This window comes from Desmodus rotundus, chromosome 6, assembly GCF_022682495.2.
Source record: "Desmodus rotundus isolate HL8 chromosome 6, HLdesRot8A.1, whole genome shotgun sequence".
NCBI classification, from domain to species: domain Eukaryota; kingdom Metazoa; phylum Chordata; class Mammalia; order Chiroptera; family Phyllostomidae; genus Desmodus; species Desmodus rotundus.
In genome coordinates this window covers 118,475,346-118,500,693 of record NC_071392.1, presented here as the reverse complement: position 1 = coordinate 118,500,693, position 25,348 = coordinate 118,475,346, and the positions used below count along the sequence as shown (strand labels likewise).

General features: G+C 45.4%; 1 protein-coding gene across 2 annotated transcripts; it reads right to left on the bottom strand.

The window, feature by feature from the left end:
* Positions 1–2,084: 2,084 nt before the first annotated feature.
* On the bottom strand, positions 2,085–15,564 carry PRNP (prion protein (Kanno blood group)). Of its 2 annotated transcripts, none has more exons than XM_024559617.4 (3): positions 15,395–15,564; positions 12,678–12,773; positions 2,085–4,489 (listed from the first exon to the last, which is right to left on the bottom strand). In XM_024559617.4, exon 3 carries the CDS (start codon positions 4,477–4,479, stop codon positions 3,670–3,672), a length of 810 nt encoding a protein of 269 aa, XP_024415385.2. In that variant the 5' UTR covers positions 4,480–4,489; positions 12,678–12,773; positions 15,395–15,564; the 3' UTR covers positions 2,085–3,669. The 2 variants fall into 2 exon arrangements, with proteins under 2 accessions (XP_024415385.2, XP_045050718.2); XM_045194783.3 differs by having other exon boundaries at positions 15,399–15,564.
* Between the last annotated feature and the right edge of the window lie 9,784 nt (positions 15,565–25,348).

The following is a 25,348-nucleotide window of genomic DNA, read 5'->3' as shown; positions in this document are numbered from 1 at the left end:
TGAAATAATACTGTCTGGTCTACACTCTTCACCCTGGGGGATATGCATGCTCTTCCATTAGAGGCTGCAGTTTTATTATTGCATGCTAGGAAATGCAGAATAAAACACTTCTGTTATCCAGTCCTGGCTGGTGTGGCTCAGTGGATTGAGTGCTGGCATGCGAACTAAAGGGTCACCAGTTCGATTCCCAGTCAGGGCACATGCCTAGGTTGTGTGCCAGGTCCCTGGTTGGGGGTGTGCAAGAGGCAACCACACATTGGTATTTCTCTCCTTCTCTTTCTCCCTCCCTTCCCCTCTCTCTAGAAGTTAAAAAAAACAAACAAAAACACTTCTATTGTCCAGTTACTCTTCAGGTGATTATATCAAAATCAAGATGGTGGTTTCAGTGGGCCTTTTCCATAACTTGGATGAACAGAGCCAAACAGCCTGAACTCGTTTATGCATTGAGTTCATTCCTATCCCGTGCTGGGGAAGGTAGCAGTCCAATCTAGTGGGTATCAGAGGTGCCGCAGTCACAGTGGGCCTCTTCCATGGCTGGCAGTGAAAAATCTTGCTCCTAAAATTCTCAAGTCTAAGAATAACCTCTGACAGACTTTATGGGGTGTGGTGGGGATCTGAGCTTGGCTGAGCATGTGGTCATTCTTTTTCATTCATCACAGGGCAAAATAAAAGGAGATTCAGATATAGAAGAGTGGGAAGTAGGGTATTGGCTAGAACAAGAAAATGCAGCCTCCTTTCTCACTGGGTTCTCTGGTCTGTGAGTCTCGACAATGCACAAGGCCACCTGGCACAGTCGGGAGGGTCTGAAATCTGTGGGGCTTTCCCTGTACGTTGGTGTAGGAGCTTTGGGAAGGTGAGCTGGGGCCATAGAGAAACCTGAGTGGACACATTCCATGTGTGGGCAGCTACTGTGAGCAGGGTGATGGGCATGCCTAGCATTCAGAATTTGGCAGCAATGGAGGGTAGGAGTTTGCCAGCTTTCTGAAGCACCCACAAAATTACAGCTAACACTCAGCTTTGTTAATTAACTCAATCCATGCAACGCGAAGCCAGGTGTGCCTGCAGTCTGTGTGTAGGAGGCACATTATCTGGTTTAGGGTTTTAGATCATCCTAAGTAGGAGCCAAAATAAACAAACTTGCTGGATCAAGACGCTCTTCACTTTGTGCCAGCCAGGGCGTGTGGTGACTGGATTTCAGGTGCTGGACCCAGAAGGGAAGCATTTGTTTGCTCCACCATGGGCACTGAGGTAGGCACCCTGACAATCCTAAGCGCAGTGATGGGCAGTGGGTTAGCCTTTTGAGGACACAAAGTAATCCAGGTGATGGCATTTTTATTAAGGGAACCCTGGCAGTGTGTGAATGTGGCTTCCCCACCAGGCACTCAGGCCGGGAGTGACACTACCACACGGCCACCACATTTCTAGAAAGATGGTATTATGGGCTGAAGAGTGTCCCCACCAAGGTCTTATGTTGCAGTCCTGGTCCCTGATACCTCAAAATGACTCTATTTGCAAATAGAGATTAGGGCTTGAAGAGTTAAGTTAAATGAGGCTGTTAAGGTGGGCCTTAATCCAACACGAGTGGTGTTCTTATAAAAAGACTGGCACACGGAGACACGCAGAGGGAAACCACGTGAAGACCCAGGGGAGGAGAGAGAGGCCTCAGAAGTAACCAATCTTGCCAACAGCTGGTCTCAGACTTCCAGCCTCCAGTGAGGAAATAAGTCTGTTGTGTAAGCCACCCAGTCTGTGGAACTCTGTTATGGCAGCCCTGACGAACTAAGACATGGCATAATCAGCAAGGAGGGCATAAAAATGGGGTTCTGGAAGTCTCCCTGAAGTCACTGGGTCAAGTAAGGGTGACTGAAAATTGATCTTTGCCCAATACAAAATTTAAGATAATGACTCTGTGTTTTTTATTGCTAGTTTTTAGAGAGGGTGGGGAGGGATGAAAGGGGCAGATCTGCCAGGACAGTTAGGGGTCAAGGGACCGCGCCAAGCACCCTGGCGGCCTCCGGGCTGGGGGTTCCAGCAGGAAGTGGGCCGTGCTCTAGTGGCCACAATGGCAGACTCCACAGAGGATGGTCACTTCAGCTGTTTAATTGTAGTCAGATATTAAACATTTACAAACTTTTTATACAACAAAACAAGTACATGCAAAGTTACAAATATAGAAAATATAAAGTACATGCATATTTCAAAGACCGCTTTGGATCCTTATACAAAACTATTCAGTGCACCTTGTAAGCCTAAGGACCACACAGAAGGGTTCCCCACGTATTACGCATTTAGTACCTTACAAAACAGGTAGTGCAGCAGATTCGCCAGATGTCAACTGCTCTAACCAAAACTTCGTTTGTCATGTGCACTATATATATATATGTATGTTGGGGGGTTTTTTTTACACTGAATACCTGCACACGTACAAGCCAATCACATTGCAGAATAATAACAGAGATCTGCTAGGTGACAGTATTGAACAATCCAAGGAGTAATTTTACCTTATTTAAATAACAGAATTTCTTTTTCCACTCTGAATGGATCATTTTCCTGTCATCTCCAGCCCAACATTTTTTTTTTTTGGATTCCCTATTCTTCCATTCAAAAGCCAATTATAGAGACGAAGGACTCAACCTAATTCTGGTTTTTGACAATTATGAGATAGCTATGAAGAAATGCAAGCGTTTCTTTGTACACCAATCATTTTCCTCATTACATAACCTTCTGATACTAGTGTTTTTGCAGCTGCAGCTTCCTCTACGTTAAAATCTGGTTTCACCCAATGTCAAAATCATTATTTCCAGATAAACAAAGGAGATTTGTTCCTAGTGTCCAGAAGGTAATTTAATTTTTAACTGCTTTAATTATCTATAGTTTATGTTAGTAAACAAAGGAATGCCACATGTAGGTACCCTGCAAGGGCACCACTCCCAAATGTTGGACAGTTTTAGCCCCAGAAGCCTTTCAAATTATGTTAGTTATGTTCATGCCCTATGAAAACGTCTTCTGCCCAGAGGCCTAATGTTGCATGAATATTTACGCTTGATGCAATAGCTGCTGTGTAGCCTGTACTGCAAAATGCAAAACATTGTCACAGTTCTCTGCAGACACAGGGCACACATTCTCCAGCAGGCTGAGCCTGGGCCCAAGAGCTGAGGATTTCTAGTTTTGTTTTTTGAATGAGTATCCTTCCAAATTTGGTAGAAATGGTGTTTAAACACGCAAATGCAGTCAGGTTTTCTTAAAATGAATGAGGAAAGGTGTCCAAATTGCTAACAAAGCACTGCTAACTAAAGTGGAGCATTAGTGTATGGAGCTCTCGCAGAGCCAGGGGTATGTAGGCAAAGGCATTTGAAAACTGTTTTGAAATTAGCCTCGATCTGTTGCACTAGAGAAAAAATACGCCTAGATCGTGGAATGATGATTTGCTGTTACACCCTTACCAGCCCAGCACCTGCAATGGCCCATGAAGGACCCAATCAAATGGGCTTGACTACTCAGCCTGCCAGGCCTGCTCTGCATTTCCCTGTGGCTCCAGGACCAAGGGGATTAGCCTACGGGTGACAAAGGGAGAAGCGAGAATGAGACACTGCCACTAAAGAGCTGCAAGTGGATACCCCCTCCCCCAATCTGGTAAAAGATGAGGATGGTGGAAACAGAAAGCTGCCCTCATCCCACCACTAGGAAAATGAGGAAAGACAGGAGGAGGATCACAGGAGGGGAGGAGAAGAGGATCACGCTCGCCCCTCTTTGGTAAGCCTGGTACTCTTTCTGGTACTGGATGGTGCACATCTCCTCCACCACACGCTCCATTATCTTGACGTCAGTCTCGGTGAAGTTCTCCCCCTTGGTGGTGGTGGTGACCGTGTGCTCCTTGACTGTGATGTTGACACAGTCACGCACGAAGCTGTTCTGGTTGCTGTATTGATCCACAGGCCTGTAGTACACTTGGTTGGGGAAACGGTTCATGTTGTCACGATAGTAACGGTCCTCATAGTCATTGCCAAAATGTATGAGGGGCCTGCTCATAGCACTCCCCAGCATATAGCCGCCCAGGCCCCCCACCACGGCCCCAGCCGCCGCAGCTCCTGCCACATGCTTCATGTTGGTTTTCGGCTTACTGGGCTTGCCACCATAGGGCTGTCCCCAGCCTCCGCCACCATGGGGCTGTCCCCAGCCTCCGCCACCATGGGGCTGACCCCAGCCTCCGCCACCATGTGGCTGACCCCAGCCTCCGCCACCATGGGGCTGACCCCAGCCACCACCATGGGGCTGACCCCAGCTGCCACCGTGGGGCTGACCCCAGCCACCACCCTGGGGTGGGTAGCGGTTGCCTCCAGGACTTCCCTGCCCCGGGTATCGGCTCCCCCCACTGCTGCCTCCTCCTCCAGGCTTTGGTCGCTTCTTGCAGAGGCCCACGTCACTCCATGTGGCCACAAAGAGAACCAGGATCCAGCCGCCTACATGGCTTTTCACCATGATGACTTATCTGCAAAATGAAGAAGGTGTCAGAGTACAATGTCTGTGTTGAAACCACTTAACTTTTGCTGTATAACAAATGAATGCAGAGCAGCGGCATCAGCACCTCGGTAAAAAATGCTATTCACTCTGCACTTCTCCTTTGCAGCACTTATGACAGAAATAGCTGTTAAGGGGTTAACACAATGCTTCTTCACTAAGGACAAACTGACCTTAGGATAACTTCTGGCTGTTTCCTGGAAAGTTGATAAAGGCGCAATGCCAGCAACATTGCTTATGGTAAAAATAACTTGACTTATAAATTGCAACCGGACTGGGAAAGCCTACAAACATTTGGTGGGTTTGCCATCAGTTTGGACTTTAGACGGGTGATCCTTGCACCTGGAACATCCATGTGGGGACCCTGGAAGCTGTGCCTATCAGGCTGTTATACGGGACACTGGCTCGTGTGGAGCCTGGGGCTTCTATGCCAAGGGGAACCTGTTACCCACTCATACGAATCTCATGCCCTTAAACCTGAGCAGTCACTGTGGGCCTGAGGGTGGAGACAAGTCACCGGCTGCTGGGTGGACCACAGTGACACTGGTGTGGCGTCTGTGGAAGTCTTGTGAGTCTAATTCTAGTTAGGAGGACTCCCAGGTGGGTGCTGCTGTAATGAAATAACTTTGCAAATAGTTGGTTTCTGTCTTCTCTCTGTGAGAATGTAAGAAGGAAAGGAGTCTCTTGGTTGCTGCTATTTCCTCAGAGGTCAGGGTGTGCCTGGCACAGAGCAGGTACACAGTATGTATTTGTTAAGTGAAGGAATGACTATCCCCTGAATATATGAGTGCCAGCAAGGATTTCCTCAAAGGAATACAATTTTTTTTTGAAATAAGAAAACATGCTGAATTTTGCAAGCCCACTTATAAATTAATCTTTCTCTTTACAGATGAACAGGCAGATGGAGCTGCTTAAAGTGGGGTAAGGATGGCTGTGTCCACAAGATTTGCAGCCACTCATCGACTGAATGAGTTTTAGTTCTGCATGTAATGGCTTATGCGTGACTTATTGTCTTCTGATTTTTGGTACAAAAGAAACATGTCTTATATAAAAGGGCTCAGGAAAAAACAAACCACCCAAATATCCTTGATGATAATTTATGCCCCTTTGCAGAATGTATATTCATTCATCCAATTAAAAATCTCACCTCAGACTAAAGATCTCATTTATCCGGCACGATCAGGTCCACAGGCAGAGCTCAAAAGCACACGGTAGAATGATTATTCAACAACTTGAAACCATGTGCTCTGCATTATCATTAGGTGCCATAAAACCAAAACCGGCATACGCTGCCCCGCGGATGCTAATCTTTTCCCCAGCACTATTTATCTTCAAATAGAAGTGGCAGCCAGTACCAGAAAATTGTTTTACATAACCTTCAGAGCTAAAGACTAAATTGGATAATATTCTGAAGAAAAAGAAGGATGAAACAAATCAATGAATTAACATCCTGTTTATGTTTTTACTATCACTGAAATGTCTTAGTGGTCATAAGCAAATAAAAGTACATTTGAAAGTTACAGGCCACGTTAAACTGCTCAGATCATGCCAATTTTGGCATTTGGGAGGCCTTTTTGGGGAGGGGTCAGAGGGCAGGGTGCTGGGACACGCTGACCGGCCTCACTCTCCCACCCACATCTCTCGGCAGTCCAGTCTTCTGCAGGCCCCTTTTCCGGTCTGCTCTCTATCTGCTCAAGGCGCCCAGCTCCTGGCCACCATGCTGCTCATCCTTCCGTGCAAACACCAGTGCCAGGGAACTAAACTAGGGGATTATCACCCTGAGTCAATACCTCCTAAGCTAAAGGGGTTTTGTGTCCACAACTATTTCATTCCCCTAATGATCCAAACCCAGCCAACACCCTGGAGCTATTCTTGGATTCTTTCTCACAGCACACATTGATTCTATCAGCAAGTCTTATCAGTCTATCTTGAAAACAAGCCCTAAATCCTGAAACCTGTCACATTTTCCAGTCCTACCATGCTAGTGGAAATCTTTTCCATCTCTTCTGACTCCAGCCAGCTGGAGTCTTTCCGCAGCCTCCAACCAGCCTCCCTGCTTCTGGCCAGTGTGTTCCCCACTCAGCAGCCAGAGACAGCCTTTCCATCATCAGGTCCCACCATGCCGCTCCTTCAAACTCAGGTAAAACCCAAAGTCCTGACCCTGCCAGGTAGGCCCCATATGACCTTCCCACTGTTTCTCACACCTGGTGACCCTCTCCTACCTTGGGACCCTTGTCCTTGCTGATCCCAGGGCCTGGAAAGGTATTTTTCCAGTTCCTCATAAGGCTCCAGTCTGCTGTGACATCACCTCAACAGGGTGTCTAGACCACTCTACATAAATCAGCACTCCACTGTACCCCCTAACCCAGCAAGTAAGATGCTACCTGACATCTATTATTTCCTGTTTGCTTATGGTTCATCTCCTCTAGGAGAGGAGTCTTGTTTCGTGCACAGCAGTATCCCTAGTGCCTATGCAGTGACCAACTCGTAGACTTGCAAAATAAATGCTGAATGAATGAGCATCAAAGCACTTACGATAAAGCATAAGAAATAACCAAGCTAACAAATAGCTATCTACAGTGAGCCATGTTTATAAACTTACAAAACAGTCTTTTCTGCAATGGCCAACTGTCTACCATCTTCAACTCAGTTAAATAAACATTTACTTGGCATGCCAGTCACAGATGGAGGTGTTACCTGACATGGTTGAGGCAGGAGACAGAGGCTGCAAGGGGAGTAACACTGAATCTGGCATTGACCATGCCTTGTTCAAGGTTGTAAGAGTTACCGCTCAATAGGCTCAACTAGACAGATGAGCAGGAGATGACACCGCATGGTGAAAGAGGCACATAGAGGAACTTGGTCTTCAGAGAGCCAGACACAGAAGATGGATGAGAGGTGGTGAGAGAGGACTGGCAGGTCTGGAGACCACAGGGGGTTTCATGGAAGTGAAGCTTCAGTGTGTACTGGAGTGGCAGGTGGAGGGAACGTAATGAAAGGCCTCGTGAACAAGGTGAGCAGCATCCTGACTGCCTGGGAGGGTTTACACCTGTTGTTCCTGTGCTGATATTAATAGCGCCCTTTTTATTCTCAAGAGTGTACCATTTAGACATTAGGTTACATGGTCAGCCTAATTACAAGGCATGTCAAGTAGTCTGATCGTGATCCTGAAGGCAGTGGGAAATCACTGGAAAGTCTGGGGTTTCCCTTCAGAAAGAACATTGTGGAGAACGGATAGGAGTTTTTGTGGGTGTGTGATTGGAAGTACATAAACTAGTTAGAAGGGCACAACAGTAGTCGAGGTAGAAGAAGGTGATGCTCCTGACCAGGGAATGAAGAATAATAGACGGTTTGATTTACAAGGTAGCTTCTGGAGGGCTTGGTGTTGGACATGGAAGGTGAGAGATGGGAAGGACCGAGTTTTCTGCACTGGACAGCTGTGTGGATGGAATGTAGAAGGTGGAACGGGTCTGGAGGAAGATTAATGAGGCTTTGGCTTTGGCTTTGGCACTGCTGTTATCAAGCCACGTGTGGGGCAAGAGATACCAGTAGGCAGCGCGGAGAGTCTAGAGCTGAAGAATGACCGTGGACTAGAGATACAGGCAACTGGGAACCAGAGCCGTGCCATGTGTTGCTGATTAGTACTTTAAAACTGACTACTGAATAAAGTTGGATAGAAGAGACTATTCTTTATTTTATTATGTTCATACTATTGATACATTCATAGAATATATTAAGACTAGATCATTTTAGAATCAGTTGAGAACAAAAGCAACATTTAATTATGAAAAGCCTTAAAAATAACAACTCCATTTTAAAGTAGGGAATCATTTCTAAGGACAAGAGGGACCCAAAAACTTAAATGAGACTCGGTGAATCTTTCTGTTTGTGATAAAATAAGGAAGACCTAGTAGTATTTAATCCGAACCTCTTACTCTACAAAGGAGACCACCAAGATTCAAAAAGGTCAACTGACATATCCTTGGTTACAACTTACTGTATACAACTTTATGAATTAAAAACCTGTGTAAGATGGATTCCCTTTCTATTAAAATATAAATTACAAATATTGACTTTAGAGTGAACTCATTCAGCAAATATTTATGGAATAAGTACTATGTGCCAGATTTTAAAGAAATAGAAAACTTGAATTGATCATTGACCACAGAAAAAATGGAGCTCTTTTCCTTCCTAGCGGCTTGGAGATTGGCCGCCATCATGATGGGCACAGAACTATCCGCACCAGGAAGTTCATGACCAACAGACCACTTCAGCAGAAACAGATGCTCACTGACGTCCTCACCTGGGAAGGTAGCTGCACCCAAGGTGGAAATTCAGGAAAAACTAGCCGAAATGTGTTAAGACCACACCAGCTGTCGTCTCTGTGTTTGGTTTCAGAACCTGTGTGGGTGGTGGCAAGACAACGGGCTTTGGCATGATTTATGACTCCTTGGATTATGAAAAGAAAAGGGAACCCAAACATAGACTCGCAAGACAGGGCCTGTATGAGAAGTAGAGACCTCAAGGAAACAGAGGCAGGAACACCAGAGCGGAGTGAAGAGAGTCAGGGGGACCGCGAAGCCAGTGTTGGTGCTGGGAAAGGTGAGCTGGAGACTGGTCAACAGGAGTGAAGATGCTTCAGTGACTTTATCTGTGGGGATCGGGCAGATTTTTCGTGAGAGGATTTATAAACTAAGAACTGTTATGTGTCAAAAAATGAAAAAAGATGTTAAAAAGTACATATGATTACTTATTGATTCATTCCATAAACATGTCTTCAGTGTTTTCTAAGGTTGTAGCACTGAGGAGCTGAGGACAGAATAGTGAGTAAGATATTTAGCTTAGTGGGTTCAAGGGCCTAAAAGGAGATGTACCCGGAGCTGATGAGACAGAAGGCAGGTGGCCCGTTGGGACTGGAGTGGGTGAGGGCCAGCTCACAGGACCTCAAGTGCAAGTTTCCATTTCATTTGGAATGCAGTAGGGAACCATCAAAGGGCCTTAGGAAAGTGATATACTAGGGCTGCTTTTTTTTTAAAAAAAAAGATCACCCTGATTGTTGTGTAAAGAAGAAAATCAGGGGCAAGAAAGGAAATGGTGAGACCACTTAGGACACAATTGAAGGAAGACTGTGGTGTGGCCTGGAATGGTGCCAAAACTGCTGAGGAGCTATGGATGAATGATTTTGCAGAAATGATGCAGGAATCATTTTGCAGATACATATTTTGCAGAAAGAACCAATTAAGACTTGCTGATAGAGTGGATGGAGGAGTGGGAGTTAACCAGGTTTGTGGCTTTTGTGACCGGGCCGATGGTGGCAATGCCATCTACCGAAGTGGGAGAAACTCGTGGAGGGCCATGCTAGGGAGAGAAAACCAAGAGGTTTAGTTTGGACACATTAATTTTGCTACATCTGTGAGACACTGTGGGAATACCAATTTAGGCAATTGTGAAAAGAATCTGGAACTCAGTGTAGATAAGCATTTGGGCATCTTCACCTGTTAATAGTCAAGGGGGTAAAGGTCAAGATTTAAACCCCAGTATTTTGAGTGCAGGGCTCTTGCTCTTAGTCACCCAGCCTCCAGCAATACGGGTGTCAAAATTCAAAAGAAAATACTATCAAACTGATTTCAACATTTTAGTAAAAGAAGAATATACTGTGAGACCAATAAGGCTTATTTAAGGGATACAAGGGTGGCTCAAAATCAGGAAATCTATTAATAGGTTAGAGGAAAAAAATGAGATTCTCTCCAGATGCTAAAAAGTTTTCAATTAAAATCAACATCCATTTCTGATTTTTTAAGTTGAAGCTATTAAGATAATTTCTACAGAATTAGAAGGTAGTCCCTTCTCATCATCAAGAATCACTACCACAAATGTATAGGCCACACCCTATCTTAATTAAAAAAGGACAGGCATCTCATTAATCTAGTGAACAAGACAAGAAGGCAAGCAATCACTTTATTACAGTTATGGAATTCTAACCAGGCATGATTTTCTACCTAGAACATCAACCAAAAACATCTCACAATACATAAGCGAGCTCATCAGGGTGGCAGTTTTTGAAACCAATATATAACAGAACAGTCCCCAAATTAATGGGAATTAGTTAGAAGATTTAGCATGGGAAAAATCATTCTACTCATAATGGCAATAAAAAACTAAAAATATCTGGGAATTAATCTAAAAATAAGTGGTACTTATATGAGGGGTGCGATAAAATATTAACGAGGGAGATAAAGGAAGACTGGAAAAAAGAGAAAGACACGCAATGTCTTTGGTTGGGAAAACCAACGCCGAAAGATACCTATTCATTTCCAAATAATCCACAAAATCAACACAGTTTTAGTCAGGATTCAAAGGGGATTTCAAAGAACATGAGGAGATAATATTCAAAGTTAAGATGGAACATGAACAGGAAGAAAATCTAGGGCACAGCTGGCATGCCAGGTGTTAGAATGCATGATAAAGCTACAATAAATAAGATCATGTGGCACTGGCAAGTGAGCAGAATGGGAGAGCAATGGAAATACAGAAAATGGTCCATAAATTACCCTAATCACCCTATTCCCATGTACACATGGGGACTGAGTCAGAGCTGGTAGAAACTTGCCCGATGGTTGTACGCCAGGGGCTAAATTTCTGATACTCAGAACATGTTACAACTGGAAACTTAAATTGGGAAGTGGCACCAAACAGCCCCTAAACTCCCCACCTCCCTGAGGAAATGTCCTGAGCTAGGTAGAACTCATTTGTAATTCAGTAGTCCCCCCTCCTCCGTGAGGGGTACATTCCAAGACCCCTAGTGGATGCCTTAAACCGTGGATAGTACCGAACACTATACATACTATTTTTTTCTATACATACATACCTATGGTAAAGCTTCATTTATAAATTAGGCACAGTAAGAGATTAATAACAACTGTTAACAAAATAAAACAATTATAATAATACATTGTAGTAAAAGTTATATGAATGTGGTCTCTCTCTTCTCTCAAAGTATCTTTTTGTGCTGTATTAACCCCTGTGATGTGAGCGGATGCAATGCCCACGTGGTAACAGGAAATGAGGCGCTCAGAATGGTGTCAATTTAAAACTGAGGAATGGTCTATTTCTGGGATTTTCCATTTAATATTTTCAGACTGAGGTTGACCACAGGTAACTGAAACTGCAGAAAGTACAACCACAGCGAAGAAGAAAGAACTACTGTATTTTATTTTATTTTGTTTAGGTCACTGCCCTATACAGAATTTGATACAAGCTATACAAAATTTTGCACAACGGTTTGGGGTGATGGGTTGTCCCTGCTACTCTGAGGCCCAGTTCTGGACTGAACAGGATGAAGGGCCCCCAACCTGATCAATCCTCAGAATTACTTAAAGAGTTTTTAAAAAGTGGCCGTGCTGGAGCCTCTCCCAGACGGCAGCCTGGGAGTGTCTAGTGATGGGACTGGGGAATTTGTAACAGAACTTCCCAGGGAACTGCACTCCTAGCCAGTCTTCAGAGCTCGGTCTGCAGAGGCCCAACACTTAACAACACTATAATGCTTTTCCTAATAGGGCACACATACCTCCCTCGATGTGACCACACGATACTATGAATTAGTAGAACAGAAGGAGAGAAAAGATGAACAAATTGAGAAAACAATTCTCCCACTGTGAGAACTGCTACACACACTATTCACTCAAGGATGACGTTATAATGCGGTAGCCAACACCTCATTAGACACAGGCAGCTCTGAATGTTTAATATGCGGCCGTTCACAGCTGATACAGTTGCCTTGGAAGAGGAAATAAGATATGAAAAGGGAGAATGGAATAGGTAAGTTAAAACTACAGCTTAGTTCCCCTCATTAAAACCTTTTGTCAGTTGGTTGACAGTCACCTTCCGTGTTAATTTGGTGCAGGAATGTATGTTATTATTTTATATTTTTAAATGGTTGCTTTGTTATAAAATGCAGCATGATTCTAGAGAAAACTGTGGCCCTTTCTTTGCAAAATCAAGCTGATTTTTCTAGAAAGGATGATGCAATAGGTGTGAGGTACACATATAGGCCTCCAGACCAGGTGCTTGTGATCACAGCCTTTCCAGACCCGTATTTGCTGAGACAATTGGGGATTTCCAACCATCACAAGACCAAAGAGATTCCAGAGGGTACATACGTCTATGGTGGCTCAGCTAAACTGTACTTGTGCCTCCAGGAAGACAACGCTTCGGCGTGGCTGAAACTGTTCAGTTTTCAAATATATTCAGGAGTCCTTAAAAACAAAAAGAAAAGAAAAAGCTAGACTTGATAAATAAATCTAAGATATGATTCCTTAAAATAAAAGCTTAATGTATAAGTATCTAAGCCACTAATAAATCTATTCCAGAACAAAATGGGAAATATTTGAAAAAAGCAATGAGGTCAACTAAAAAACCAAACGTGGCATTGAGCTTGCTCTTTCAAATTGAGTCTATTTCACTTAAAAAATGACATTATTCAGAAAAGTGATACATCAACAAAAAGAAAATTAAAATCACTTACAATTTCTATTAAAACTTTCTTGGTTTTGCTTTTCCTTTCAGATTTGTCACATATGCATTCATTATGCATAAGCAGTTCAGTAACTGGCATTTGGACCTGTCAGGTTTTCCCCATGTATCGCAGGCTCTAAATCGTGACTTTTGATGATTACATAAGGTCTTTTCAGTTAATTTGCCATGATTTCTTAGCTCCTGCTCTGCTGTTACACATTCAGGTTGTTTCCCAGTTGGTTCTAATTTTAGGTCATTCTGCCCCAAACATGTGCCTGTATAAGCCTCTTTTTTTTGTTTGTTTGTTTTCTTGTTTGGTTCTTCCATTGCAAGTAGATTCCCAGGAATGGGATTTCTGGGTCACGGCTTTTAACTTCTTAATGCATGGCCTGATTGCTTTACAAAAAGCCTGTACTGATTCCCTACTGCACAACAACCCCAGTGGGTGTGACTAGGAAAAAAATGCATTGCTTTATATACCAACAGTCAATTTTACATAGATGGTTAAAGTTAGTCTTTAACAAATTCTGGAAGTAGGTGTCATTTCCTCTTACTTTATGGGCAAAAGGATGAAGAAGCTAGGTAACTGGTCCAAGGTCATTAAGTTAGTTGCAGAGACATCTTTCTAATCCCAAAGCCCTGCTACCTCCCCAGATAACTGGATTATGCAAATTTCAGGGGTTACTGTTACAATTACTGTTGTTGTTTACAGATATAAAGTGATAATCCAGGCTTAATTTGCATTTAATTCTGTAAATGATTCATCATTTCACAATTTATCTATTATAATCTTGCCATTTTCCTTTCACAAGTATGAAAAACTTGTGTTAGGTACAAATAATACACAAATCACATCATAGCTCTGCGTTCTTTCCCTTTCCAGTTTAGTTCTTCATTGTAAGAGGTCCTCAGTGTCTGGATAGGTAAGAGTGGTTCTTTTTACTGACTTTTTTTCTTCGAATCTGAGCGAGTTAATTTTTCCAGAAGTCTGACATTTTCATTCAGTTTTCTGTTTCTACTTTTTCTGATAATTTGATTTGTAAAAATCTTTAATCCTATGCTACCTGGGCCTTTTCTCAAGGAAAGGGAAACCTCAAATACAAGGAGGATAACCTTGATCTGGACGGTGAACTTGCATTGGATTGTGTATGAATCTGGAATAAACAAAAATAGAAAGCAGTGGCTTTGGGATGGTTAGGGCAGAAGTGACGACGGTGGGTTTACCATGAAAATAATCTGTTTACTGTAACTACCACAGAGAGAAAATAGAAAAAAAACAACAGAAAGGCGGTCTTGTCCGCTTCCTCTCCACTGTTCAATAAACAAACGTGAAGGCACCTCCCGCACAGGTGGATTAGGATGGTTCTCCGAGTGGGGCCGCCCGGGCCGGATCCCCTCCCTCCGAACCCCCCCGAGGGTCGAGTTCCCTCCTTTCAGCGGAGCAGGAAAGTAGTGAAAAGCGAAGGCTGCGAGTCTGCCACACCTGGAGCGGCCGGAGACGCTCTGTCCCGAGGGCTTGGACCTTCCGGGCCGGCGAATGAAGGGGCAGGGACGCCCCAAGACCCCTCCCCGCTGAGGCCCAAGGCCCGAGGCCAGCGCAGGCCCTCCAGCGGTTGCCAGAGCCCCTGGGGCTGCGGCCTCCCCAGGGACCGCCCTGGCCCGGAGCCCGGCGGGCGGGGCCGCCTCTACGGAAGAGCTCGGAGGCTGCGGGATGCCCCCTCCCCGCCTCCGCGCACCTCCCGAGCATCTGGGAGAGCGGGGCCTGGCCAGGGGGCGTCTCTGCCCGGGTCCGGGGCTCTACCCGATGGCTCTGAGGAGCGGCCGCCTGGCGCTGGGCCAGGAGTCCCGCGGCCCCCAGCGCCTCTCCCCGGTTCTCCTGGCGCAGCGCCCCAACGAAGCCCGCCGCGGCCCCCCTCCGGTTCCCCGGCCACGTTAGCGCGAGGTGATCGCCCCCACTCCCCCCGCCCCGCAGCCCCTCTAGCCCGAGACTCACCCATCCCGCTCCCGCCGCGGATACGCACGTGGGTGTGAGTGGGCTCCGCGGAGCAGTCAGACTCGTCCCTACCACCAACACCTCTCCCGAGGGGGCTCGGCCAGCTCCCCCCACTCCCGCCCCATTCCGAATAAAAGGAGCTCCCCCAGCCAGAAAGGCACAGCCCAGCTGCGTCATCGAAGACCAAAGAGCACACCGCAGGCCCGCCGCGCCCCGAGCCCGCCGCGAAGACCCCTTCCCACCGTCAAGGTCGGCCTCCGGGCGCCGGATTCTCACTCTCAGACTCTGCCGCGCGCCCGCGCACCCCAGTTGTCAGGGCCCCCGCCCCCGACCCGTGCTAGGAGTTCAAAGGGCCACGAGGAGGTTTACCTGCCTCGTCGGAAGAAGCTCGCTGCGCCGCGGCTGTCAGCGACTGGCGCGGAAGGCCGGCTCGGCGGGGACGAGGAGGAGGGGCCAGGGGCCGGGAGAGGGGGCGGTGGCTCTTGAAGAGGTTGGCGTGCGGACCAATCAGCAGGCGGCCTGGCGCACACCCTGCCCCGGGAGCCGCTTTACTGGGAAGGTGCTTCTCTGCCAAGCTGGGACGGGGTATCTGAGTCACGGGGTAGGTGAGAAACAAGTTGAGATTCTCTTAAATATTTATGTCAGCTGATACCTCCCCTGGTGTCATCACTCCCTGACGTTGCTCATTGACTGTAAAAGTCATCTTAAAGGGAAATTCCGCCGAAAGACTTAACTCCCCTGTTATATAAGGGAATACTTGAGAAAATAGAACGCTAAGGAATGAGAAAGCAATTTCTGGAACCTTGGTCACCAGAAATTTCTGAAGAGGAAAATATTGGGAGGGAGGGAGGGTTGGTGCTAAAGATATGCATATAATATGTAGATGGTTTCCAAAGTCATGGACTTGGACGATAACATCGAAGAAGAAAATGTGGTCAGAAAAAAATATTGGAAAGCAGCTACGTTCCCCACTATACCACCAACACCTCATTGAAAAAAAAATACTGGAATCAGGACTGAATTGCAAGGAATGCTAACCGTTTTAGATCAGTAGTTCTCAATCTTCAGCGTGTGTCACCTGAAGGGCTGGATAAAACACAGATTGCCGGGCCCCACCCCAGACAGTCTGACTCAGTAGGTGTAGAATGGGGTCTGAGAATCTCCATTTGTAACAGGTTCCTAGGTGCTGCTGAGCCACACTTTGAACTGGAGGAAGAGCAACTGGCAAGAGAGACTGAGAAGTGATGGCCAGTGAGGTAGGAGGAAAGCCAAGAAGTCTCCAGAAGCTAAGAGAAGAGAGTGTTTCAAGAAGGTGGGAGTCAATTGTTGAGAGACCAAATGAAGACAGGAAAGAGCTCACTGGGTTTGGTGACGTGGAGGTCATTAAGGGGACTTGATGCGAGAAGTTTCAGGAGAGTTGCTGCAGTCGGAGACAAGAGTCCAGGGTCTTGGTGGTCCCAAACAATGAATGGAACGGCTATGCAAACAGGGTTAGGTGAAGCATGCAATGTTTATTAGGAAAAGTACACTTCCCAAGACGCGGAGGTGGGCTGTTCTTTGGTAACAGAAAGTTGTTCTCTTCCCCCCCCAAAAGATGCAGGTTTTATAGAGGGCAGGCTTTTGCTGAGTCCCTTTGTTTCATTTCATGGGCTTTTTACTGCACATGCCCGAGTGGTTAGATAACCTCTAAGCTTCTGCTCATGTACTTTCCCTAATCCCTTTTGATTGCCCTCTTGAGGTTAAACAGCAATGCTAATTTATTGTAATAGTATGATAACTAAGTGGGGTAAAACAGAGGTTAACTACAGCTACAGCGAAGGTGCAAAGGTGCGCTCTCTAGCTAGGTGCTATAAGGCATCTGCTATTTTGAACTCTCTGACAATGAAGGGCCTCTTCAGGGTGGGTCCCTTCCCTGGGATGTTCATGTTCTCAAAGCCCTTGTTCCTTCCCTGTCTCCACTCTGCCCTCCCAGGCTAGGGTCCGATGGCTGCAGCAATTTGAGATACCACACCAGAAATCACTGCACACAGAGGAAGAAGACAGCCAGCTTGTTTTAGTGGTCTCCTCTTAGGGGTGAAGAACATTTTCTCTAAAGGAGTGTGCTCATGAATTTAAAGAGAACACACTGCTGCACAGTACAGGGTGGCCCATGGGTGTCCACTCTTTGATGTTTCCTTCATAGTTAGACTCCAGGGTCTGGGGTTAGTGTTACATGAAAGGGCCCTGACCACATTTCTGGCCTGCACTCCTGCAGGCCACTAGTTTTTTCTTTAACTGCCATGTTGAGGCTCCACTCCAGCTGTTTCCTCAGCCCCAAATCTCTTCACCCTACCTGTCTTCCGTGAGGCTCTAGCTCAGGTGGGTCCTCCTCTGTGAAATCTTTGCATAGTGTCCCACCAAAACTCAACCATCTTTCTCCGGCTCTGGCAGTAACTGGCTTATCCCATCCAGCCCCATTTTGGTCAGCCCCATTATTTATCTGTCAGTCTTTAACTAGGTTGTAAATCTCTGGGAGGAGAGCCTCAGGGATCTGCAGATGGTAGATGTCCAGGAAAATCAGGTGAATGATGTCCTGAGTGTGATTACCTCCTCCAGCCTTTCATTTTACTCTTGTTCCTAATTGACTCACGGTTCCACCAGAACTTTTCCTTTTCTCTGCGTGTCTAGTTATGTGTGAAGTATCCCAGCTCCCTCCTCAACCACAACCAAATGTTTTGTGTCATCTAGGACCTTGCCACACTGGGGTCCTTCACTTGCTTTATTCTGCATCACAGGTTCTATGGCATAAACTGTTTGATTTTGTCAGCATTCCTTTGTCTCCAACCCAGGCTTGGCTTCTGACTTGTTCCATTGTTCTGCAAACTGGAGCTATCCCGTATGTCAACTGGAAGTCCTGCAGCATTAGTAATTTTTCTTGTCATTAACTACAATGATTCTAACACCCAATTTCAACATGGGTGTGTGTGGTTTCCACCACTGTTAAGCAATGCTCCAACGCTAGCTAGATGTCCTATATTTCAACTCAATTCTGACATCAGATCTCACAGGTTAAGGGTTCAGAGTCACAAGACTTTGCTTCTGCCTTTTCCCTCACTTCAGATGCCAGCTGCAAGCTCAGGCTGTCACCTGTGCTTCTGACCAACTGCTATAGATCAGAGGTTTCATTAACCCCCTCCTGGGTTTGATTAATTTGGTAGAGTGACTCAGGTAACTCACAGAAACATGTTACTTACTGAATTAGTGGTTCATTATAAATGGATATAACTCAGGGACAGCCAGATAAAAGAGATGTGTAGGGCCAGGTATGGGAAAAGGGTATGTATGGAGCTTCTATGTTCTCTTCAGGTATATGTCACTCTCCCCAAATCTCCATGCCTTCACCAGCCCAGGAGCTCTCTGAACCAACCTCCAGTTTCCACCCTGGAAATTAGGGGGCGGAACTGAAAATTCCAGCCTTCTATTCATAGTTGGTTTCCTCAGCAACCAGCTCCCATCCTTAGGTGCTTTCTAAAAGTCACTTCATTAATACAAACCCAGTTGTGATGGAAATGGGCTTGTTATGAATAATGAGACACCCACTTCACCTTTATGTCTCTGAAATGATATCAAGAACTGAAGACAAGAGACCAAAGTATTATAATGAAAGCCGCTCCCATAGCCCTTGTCACACAGGCAATCCCAAGAGTTTTGGGAGTTGTGAGTCAGGAACCATGGATGAAGACCAAATATATATGAGAAATATATTTTGGCCATCTGACTGACCAAATATACACTTCCTGTAAGTCATAATGTCACACAGGTGAACAGTCAGCTGCCACCCTCAGCCCCCACTTGGCATGTACAGCTACTTTCTTTTTACATTGATGCTGCATAAGGCCTATCAGAGAGGGCCTGGAGAGGGGTGTTACTGGGGAGAAGCTTTTCCTTTCCTGTTTTATTAAACCCAAATTAGTAACAATCCACGAGGCAGGTTAGAGCTTCAGCATGTGCTTCAACACCTGGTAGAAGAAATACCACTCATCCTCTCTTTGCTGCAGAATCTGACGTTCTTACTGTCCAGGTAAGAAAGGTCCAAACCTGTAGAGAACCTTTCTGAGTTTACTTGAACCAAACTGAGGACAATTGCTGGCGAGCAAAATCTCAATGGATTGAGAAAATGCTCTGGAGAATGGTGGATTTTGAGCTTATTTTATACATTAAAACAGCAATTTGCAACCTTTTTCCCTTGATGGCACACATAAACTAATTACTAAAATTCTGAGAGGCACACCAAAAATATATTTTTTGCTGATCTGACAAAAGAACAGGTATAATTTTGATTCATTCACACCAGATGCCTGTTGTTGTGTTGACGTTTTTAATTGGACATTCTAAAGGAAGAGGTCAGTGCCCCTGACTAAAATAGTCAGCTATTGCGTGTTTTGAAAATTTTTGCAGCACACCAGCGTACCTCTTGCGGCACATCGGTTGGAGATTGCTGCAGTAGAGTAAAAGGAGAAGATGTAAGGAGGGTGACATGAAACCCATTAGTGGTAGACTAAGGAGGCAGGAGGAAGCCAGATTGGGAAATCTCTGGGATTGGATGAAAAGGCAAAATACAGACACACATACTTCATATACGTTGGTGGGTACGGGATAGTTAATTAACATTTATAGCACGTGGAGGTGGTATGCAGGGAGCAAGACAGCAGGGAAGGGGTCCCGTGATCTCATGCTCTGGCGCAGGAAGTTGTGCCCTGAAGGGTCTGGAAAAGCTTACTCTGAAATTCCAAAGGTATGTTGTCTTAGATGCAAAAAGACAGCAGACAGGCTCACTTCAGGTAAAGACTGACCTTTGTCAAGGAAGCTACAGGCCTAGGACGTGACTGCCCACCACAAGTGTTCAGACCATCCTACGTGGTTACTTTCAGTCTCTGAGTTTGTAAGACCACCATGCAGGCCTCCCTTGAGCTTGTCAGGTTTAGTATGTGACCCCTTTTTTGTCCATATTATTCCTCCTTCCAGATCAATTTTATAATTGTGTTGAAATCCAAGCAACTCATGATTAGGATTTTTTATTGGCATTGCATTTATGAGTATGTGAAGGATTGACATCTTTATGTGCTACAGACTAAATGTGTGTCTCCCCTGCCTCCCCCCCAGTTCATATATTCAAGCCCTAATCCCCAATATGATGGTGTTTAGAAGTGGGGCCTTTGGGGAAGAGACTAGGTCACAATGACAGAGCCTTCATGAATGGGATTAGTGACCACATAAGTGAGATTGACGATTGCTCCCCCAGGCCTGTTAGGACACACCAAGAAGGCAAATGGGGAAGATAGCTCTCACCAGGAATTGGATTGGCCAGCACCTTGATCTTGGACTTCCCAGCCTCCGGGACTGTGCAAAACAAATTTCTGTTGTTTAAGCCACCCAGTCTGGGGTGTTTCTTATAGCAGCCTGAGCTGACTAAGACATTATATAAAAGACATTGCTCCTAAATCAGGGAAATATGAATCTGTTCACTCAGCTGGTTTTGTGTACCTTCCAGTAGAGTCATGGCAGATGCTGTTGATGCTTTGTCCTACGTCCACTTGGCCCACCTGAGTTCACCTGTACAGGTTTTCAGAATGCTTATACCTTCCCACCTCAAAACCCGCATCTCTCTTCTATGCCTGAGGTCTTTCTCTGGCAGCAGGTCAGCTTGCCTTGCCTTCCACAAGAGCAGCCCCCAAATATGGGAGGTCAGGGCTCCCAGGACAGTTCTCACCACTGGAAGACGTGAGTTGGTGACCAATGTCTCAGCCTCCCCATCTTGTGTTTGGATGACCCGAGTCGTGCTCCCATCACCTCCAGGAAGGAACCCATTGGATGCAGCCCCAGAGCCCCCAGTGGTAACTGCCCCATTTCCTGGCTTTTCTCCCTTCCCTGTCTCATGTTTCCCACGGCCTCCTTTGCTTCCTGAAATTACCTCCCAAATAAACCAGCTGGGTCTCAGTGTCCACTTTTGGTGGACCCTAAACTAAGACTACCAGTTTTACAGTTTTCTTCTCTTATTAAGGGTTGCTATTTTGAATGGTCACATTGTTTTCACAGCGTATATACAATAGGGTGTTTCACTGCTGACAGCTACAAACTAGGCAAGACTCTGTTGCATTCCTGGAAAGCATACACTTAAAATTTGCACAAACAATTGACTTATAAAAATAACACATTGCAAAAAAATCCCCAAATATTGCACAAATAGAATTAGAAGCACAATAAAATATCGAGCTTCTTTTTTCCCTCCATATTTTTGTTTTACGTCTGCCTCATAAATATCTGACACTTGTAGAGGGAAGGAAGAAAGGCTCTATCTCTGCATGAGTAACATGAAAGCCAGCATTATTAGGGAGAAAGTCACCAGAGCAGCCTCCAGGCAGTACTCAGATAGTAATTAAGGGGAAAAAGTACTGGAGCACGTAGTTACAGGAACAAATGATGTTGTGGCTATCTGTCATACATGGGGCTGTGGCCCCGTGATCTGTGACCTGGATATTGGTGGGGAGGGCTTATTTCTAAGACTGCAAGTGGTTGTGAAAGACTTGTCCCTGATGTGTTTGCACTGTCCTCAGGATGAGCTTTGCAGTTGCAAGATATCCCTTGCTCCATTGTGGTAAGGTGGGCGGCAGGGGCCTGATCCCTGAAGAGACCCTTTGGGTTTCATGAACGCTCCTGGCTCTGGCTGCTCAAAATCACTCTGGTGGAAGGTACCTGCCAATCAGAATGTGGCTGGTGACCAAATGATAAGAGTGAAAGGGTTTGAATGTCGTTCTCCTAAGGCTCTTCCTGGGCAATGGTGCAGAGCAGGGAGTCTGGCATTTTGTTTCTCATCTGTTTGTTTTTGCTAAAAACACCCTTGTCTTGTTTTTAAAATATATTGGGTACTAATGGCACTCTTCTCTGAGAGCAAGACTTTCTTCTCAGCTGCAGCCCAAGAAGCTAGCCCTCTGACCCCATGCTTGCTTCTTTTGGTCTGGTTCTGTGGGTTCCTGTGGCTGTGGATTTAATTTCTATGTGGCTGCCCAGCTGGCGGAGAGGTGTGTGTGAGAGGGGAGAGGTGAGTGTGAGAGGAAAGGGCCAGGGCGGGTTGTCTCAGCTTTAGCCTGAGCTGCACCCTGCTCCAGATCACAGTTGGGTCAGGCAAGGGCCTGACACCCCAGTGGGTGTGTCTGCTAGGGGTCCCCAGGGAGAAGGTTTTTCTAAGGGGGAAAAATGTCAACCAGACAAGCCTGGCCTAGTAGCACAGACAATTTGTCCCTTGTGTTTGTCTGTGTTGGTTTGGGGGTGCTATGAACAGTAAAATGGAAAGTATTTTTACCACATGAAACTTAAGTCTCTGGCATTCTAGTGAAACAGAGGAGGAGGAAGAGGTGTCCTTACTTCTGCTTGGGCACTGTGGGGCTGTAGGGTTGGAAGGCCCTCAGGCATCGTGTGGCTTTCAGAACCTCAGCAGTGGTGACTGCAGTGGCCATGGAGGAGGCCCTCCTCCCACAGCCCTGGAGCCCGAGAAAGGAACTTGGTAATCACAGATACATGTGAACACACCTTCTGTATTCCCGAAATCCTTGGGCAGGCCAAAGGTGCTTTGCAGGGGACTAGGTCCTGTATTAGTAGACAAGGAACACAGATGCTTCCCAAATCTATCTCTAGTGCTCCAACATTTTCTTAAAAAAAAAAAAAAAAAGATTTCATGTATTTATTTTCAGAGAGAAGGGAAGGGAGGGAGAAAGAGAGAGAGAAACATCGATGTGTGAGAGAAACATCGATTGGTTGCCTCTTGCACAGCCCCGGCTGGGGACCTGGCCTGCAATACAGTCATGTGCCCAGACCGGGAATCGAACCTGCAGCCCTTCGGTTTGCAGGCCGGCACTCAATCCACTGAACCACACCAATCAGGTGCTCCAATTTTTAACTCACATTCAAGACTGTCAGCTCGTCACTTGTCTGAGTGGGGGCAATAAAAATAAAGAGGCACTTATAAAGAAAGCATATTTCCTCGTTTGTTTTCTTCCCCAGCTCTGCTAATAAAAACACAATTTGCTGTCATCACACGGAGCTTATTTTCAATAGCATTATGAATGGACCTTGCTTTTGATGGGTTTCTGAACATTTGCATCATAATTCATGATTTTTTTGAAATAAAAGTGTGAAAATATGTCAAAATGGTATTAAGTTTTCAATCATTTTGTAAGGCACATCATTCCTTAATATATCCCTTAATATAATATATATGTTAATATGGCCTTAATAATAATGGCCACATTCTCTGATACTGGGTTTGCAAAAGACATCAAGCACCGTTCATTCAGTCCTAGACCAGCACCTAAGCCCTGTGCCCCACCAGGATGCTGGCAGCCTCTGCGCCTTCCCCCTCAGCTGGAACTTTCTTCTTACTTGGAGTACTGTCAGCAGGGGTCAGATTCCAGGCCTGCGGCTCTGAGCACAATGTTCTTGCCCTCAAAGCCCATGCCGTGACTCACTGTGGATGTCTCACACATTACAAATTCTAATTCTCCCAACTTCTCTTCTCCAACTTGTTTTCAGAAATTCTGTGCAATAAAGATTTTAATTGTTTTAATCTTCTGATGGACTGTGATTTTATGCCAAGACTAAACTGAGAACAAGACTGGTTTTTTATTTTTATTTTTTAAAGATTTTATTTATTTTTAGAGACAGGGGAAGGGAAGGAGAAAGAGAGGGAGAGAAACATCAATGTGTGGTTGCCTCTCACGTGCCCCCTGCTGGGGACCTGACCCACAACCCAGGCGTGTGCCCTGACTGGGAATCGAACCTGCAACCCTTTGGTTAGCAGCCCACACTCAATCCACTGAGCTGCACCAGCCAAGGCATGGCTCTTTTATTTTTAAAGAACTTTAAATTTTATTTTTCAATTACAGTTTGTATTCAATATTATTTTGTATTGGTGTCAGGTGTACAGAATGGTGGCTAGACAATCATATACTTTACAAAGTGTGCCCCCAGATATCTGCAGCACCCACCTGGCACCATACATAGTTATTACTATATTATTGACTATATTCCCTGTGCTGTACTTTACATTCCCATGACTATTTTGTGACTACCAATTTGTACTTCTCAACCCCTTCCCCTTCTTCACCCAGCCCCCCAAGCCCCCTCTCCTCGGGCAGCTGTCAGTCTGTTTTCTGTGTCTATGAGTCTGTTAGGACTGGCTTTATTTACATCAGTTGTAATTGCTTGACTGGGGCGGAAATGGAAAATGCCAGAAAAATTTTAAATGAATGACATCTGAAAAAAAATGTTAATGGCATAAAGCAGAAGCAAAACTGAAGGGCAAATTAACAATTTGAATGTAAAAATGGCTGGAGGTCGTGTCAGAGCTCATACTCAGTAGTGTTTGTTCTTCATTCTACTGAATGAACTAGGTGAGACAAACCGGGATTGGAAATGCTGCATTTAAAGCAATCTGAAAAAGCATTCTGAAAACTCTGGTGTGTACAGGATCGTATTTTGCTTCTGCCTGGGAGCAGTGCCCTGAGACGGAGAAGGGGGAGTGAGCCCTGGGGCAGGAGGGACCCGGAGGCTCAAGGGCTAGGAGGGAGTCGGGAGCTCACACTTGTGTCAAACGCAGTCAGGTTCCACACCGACTTGGATCACAACTTGGGGAAGTAAACGTGTGCGTGAGAGTAGAGTGTCCTTCCTCCCTGTGGCTCAAACCCAAGCCCAAACCTCCGCTTTTTGGGCAGTGGTCTGTCTGCGCTGGCAAGGAGGCCCCATTTAAGTCTACTGTAGCAATGCTGGAAGACAGTCTTAACCATTCCGGATGGTGAGAATTTGAGTTTGTTCCCACAAGTCCTAAAGAGTTGGGCGATGGCAGTGGAGGTTCTGGAATACTGCAAATCAACAGTTGGTTTTATTCTTTGATCAGTACCTCCAGATGATACAAAGTTGAGACAGAGTATTAGCGGCCAAAGGAAAGAAACCCAACTCAGCCCAGCTGCAGGAAAAAGGGTTTGTTATGGCGAAACAGTAGATGACAAAACCCACACAGGAAGCAGCCAGGCCTCGTGCAGCCGCATTGACAACAGTTACTTCTCCCTCTTTTTAAATTATGATCATACACTTTTAAATAGCCTTAACAATTAAAATTTTCTTGCAAAAGCAATGCTCTCTATATATCCATAGAAAATATATTTTTATAGAAAATATAGATAAGCATAAAGAAAATTAAAATAATAATTCTACCCCTTTCAAATTACTTTTATGTGTATATATATTTTTTACTTACGCAAATATAATCATGATTTTTGAACTAGTAACCCC

Excerpts from the sequence above, each read along its gene's own strand:
- PRNP (XM_024559617.4), bottom strand. The coding sequence starts at position 4,479 with ATGGTGAAAAGCCATGTAGGCGGCTGGATCCTGGTTCTCTTTGTGGCC.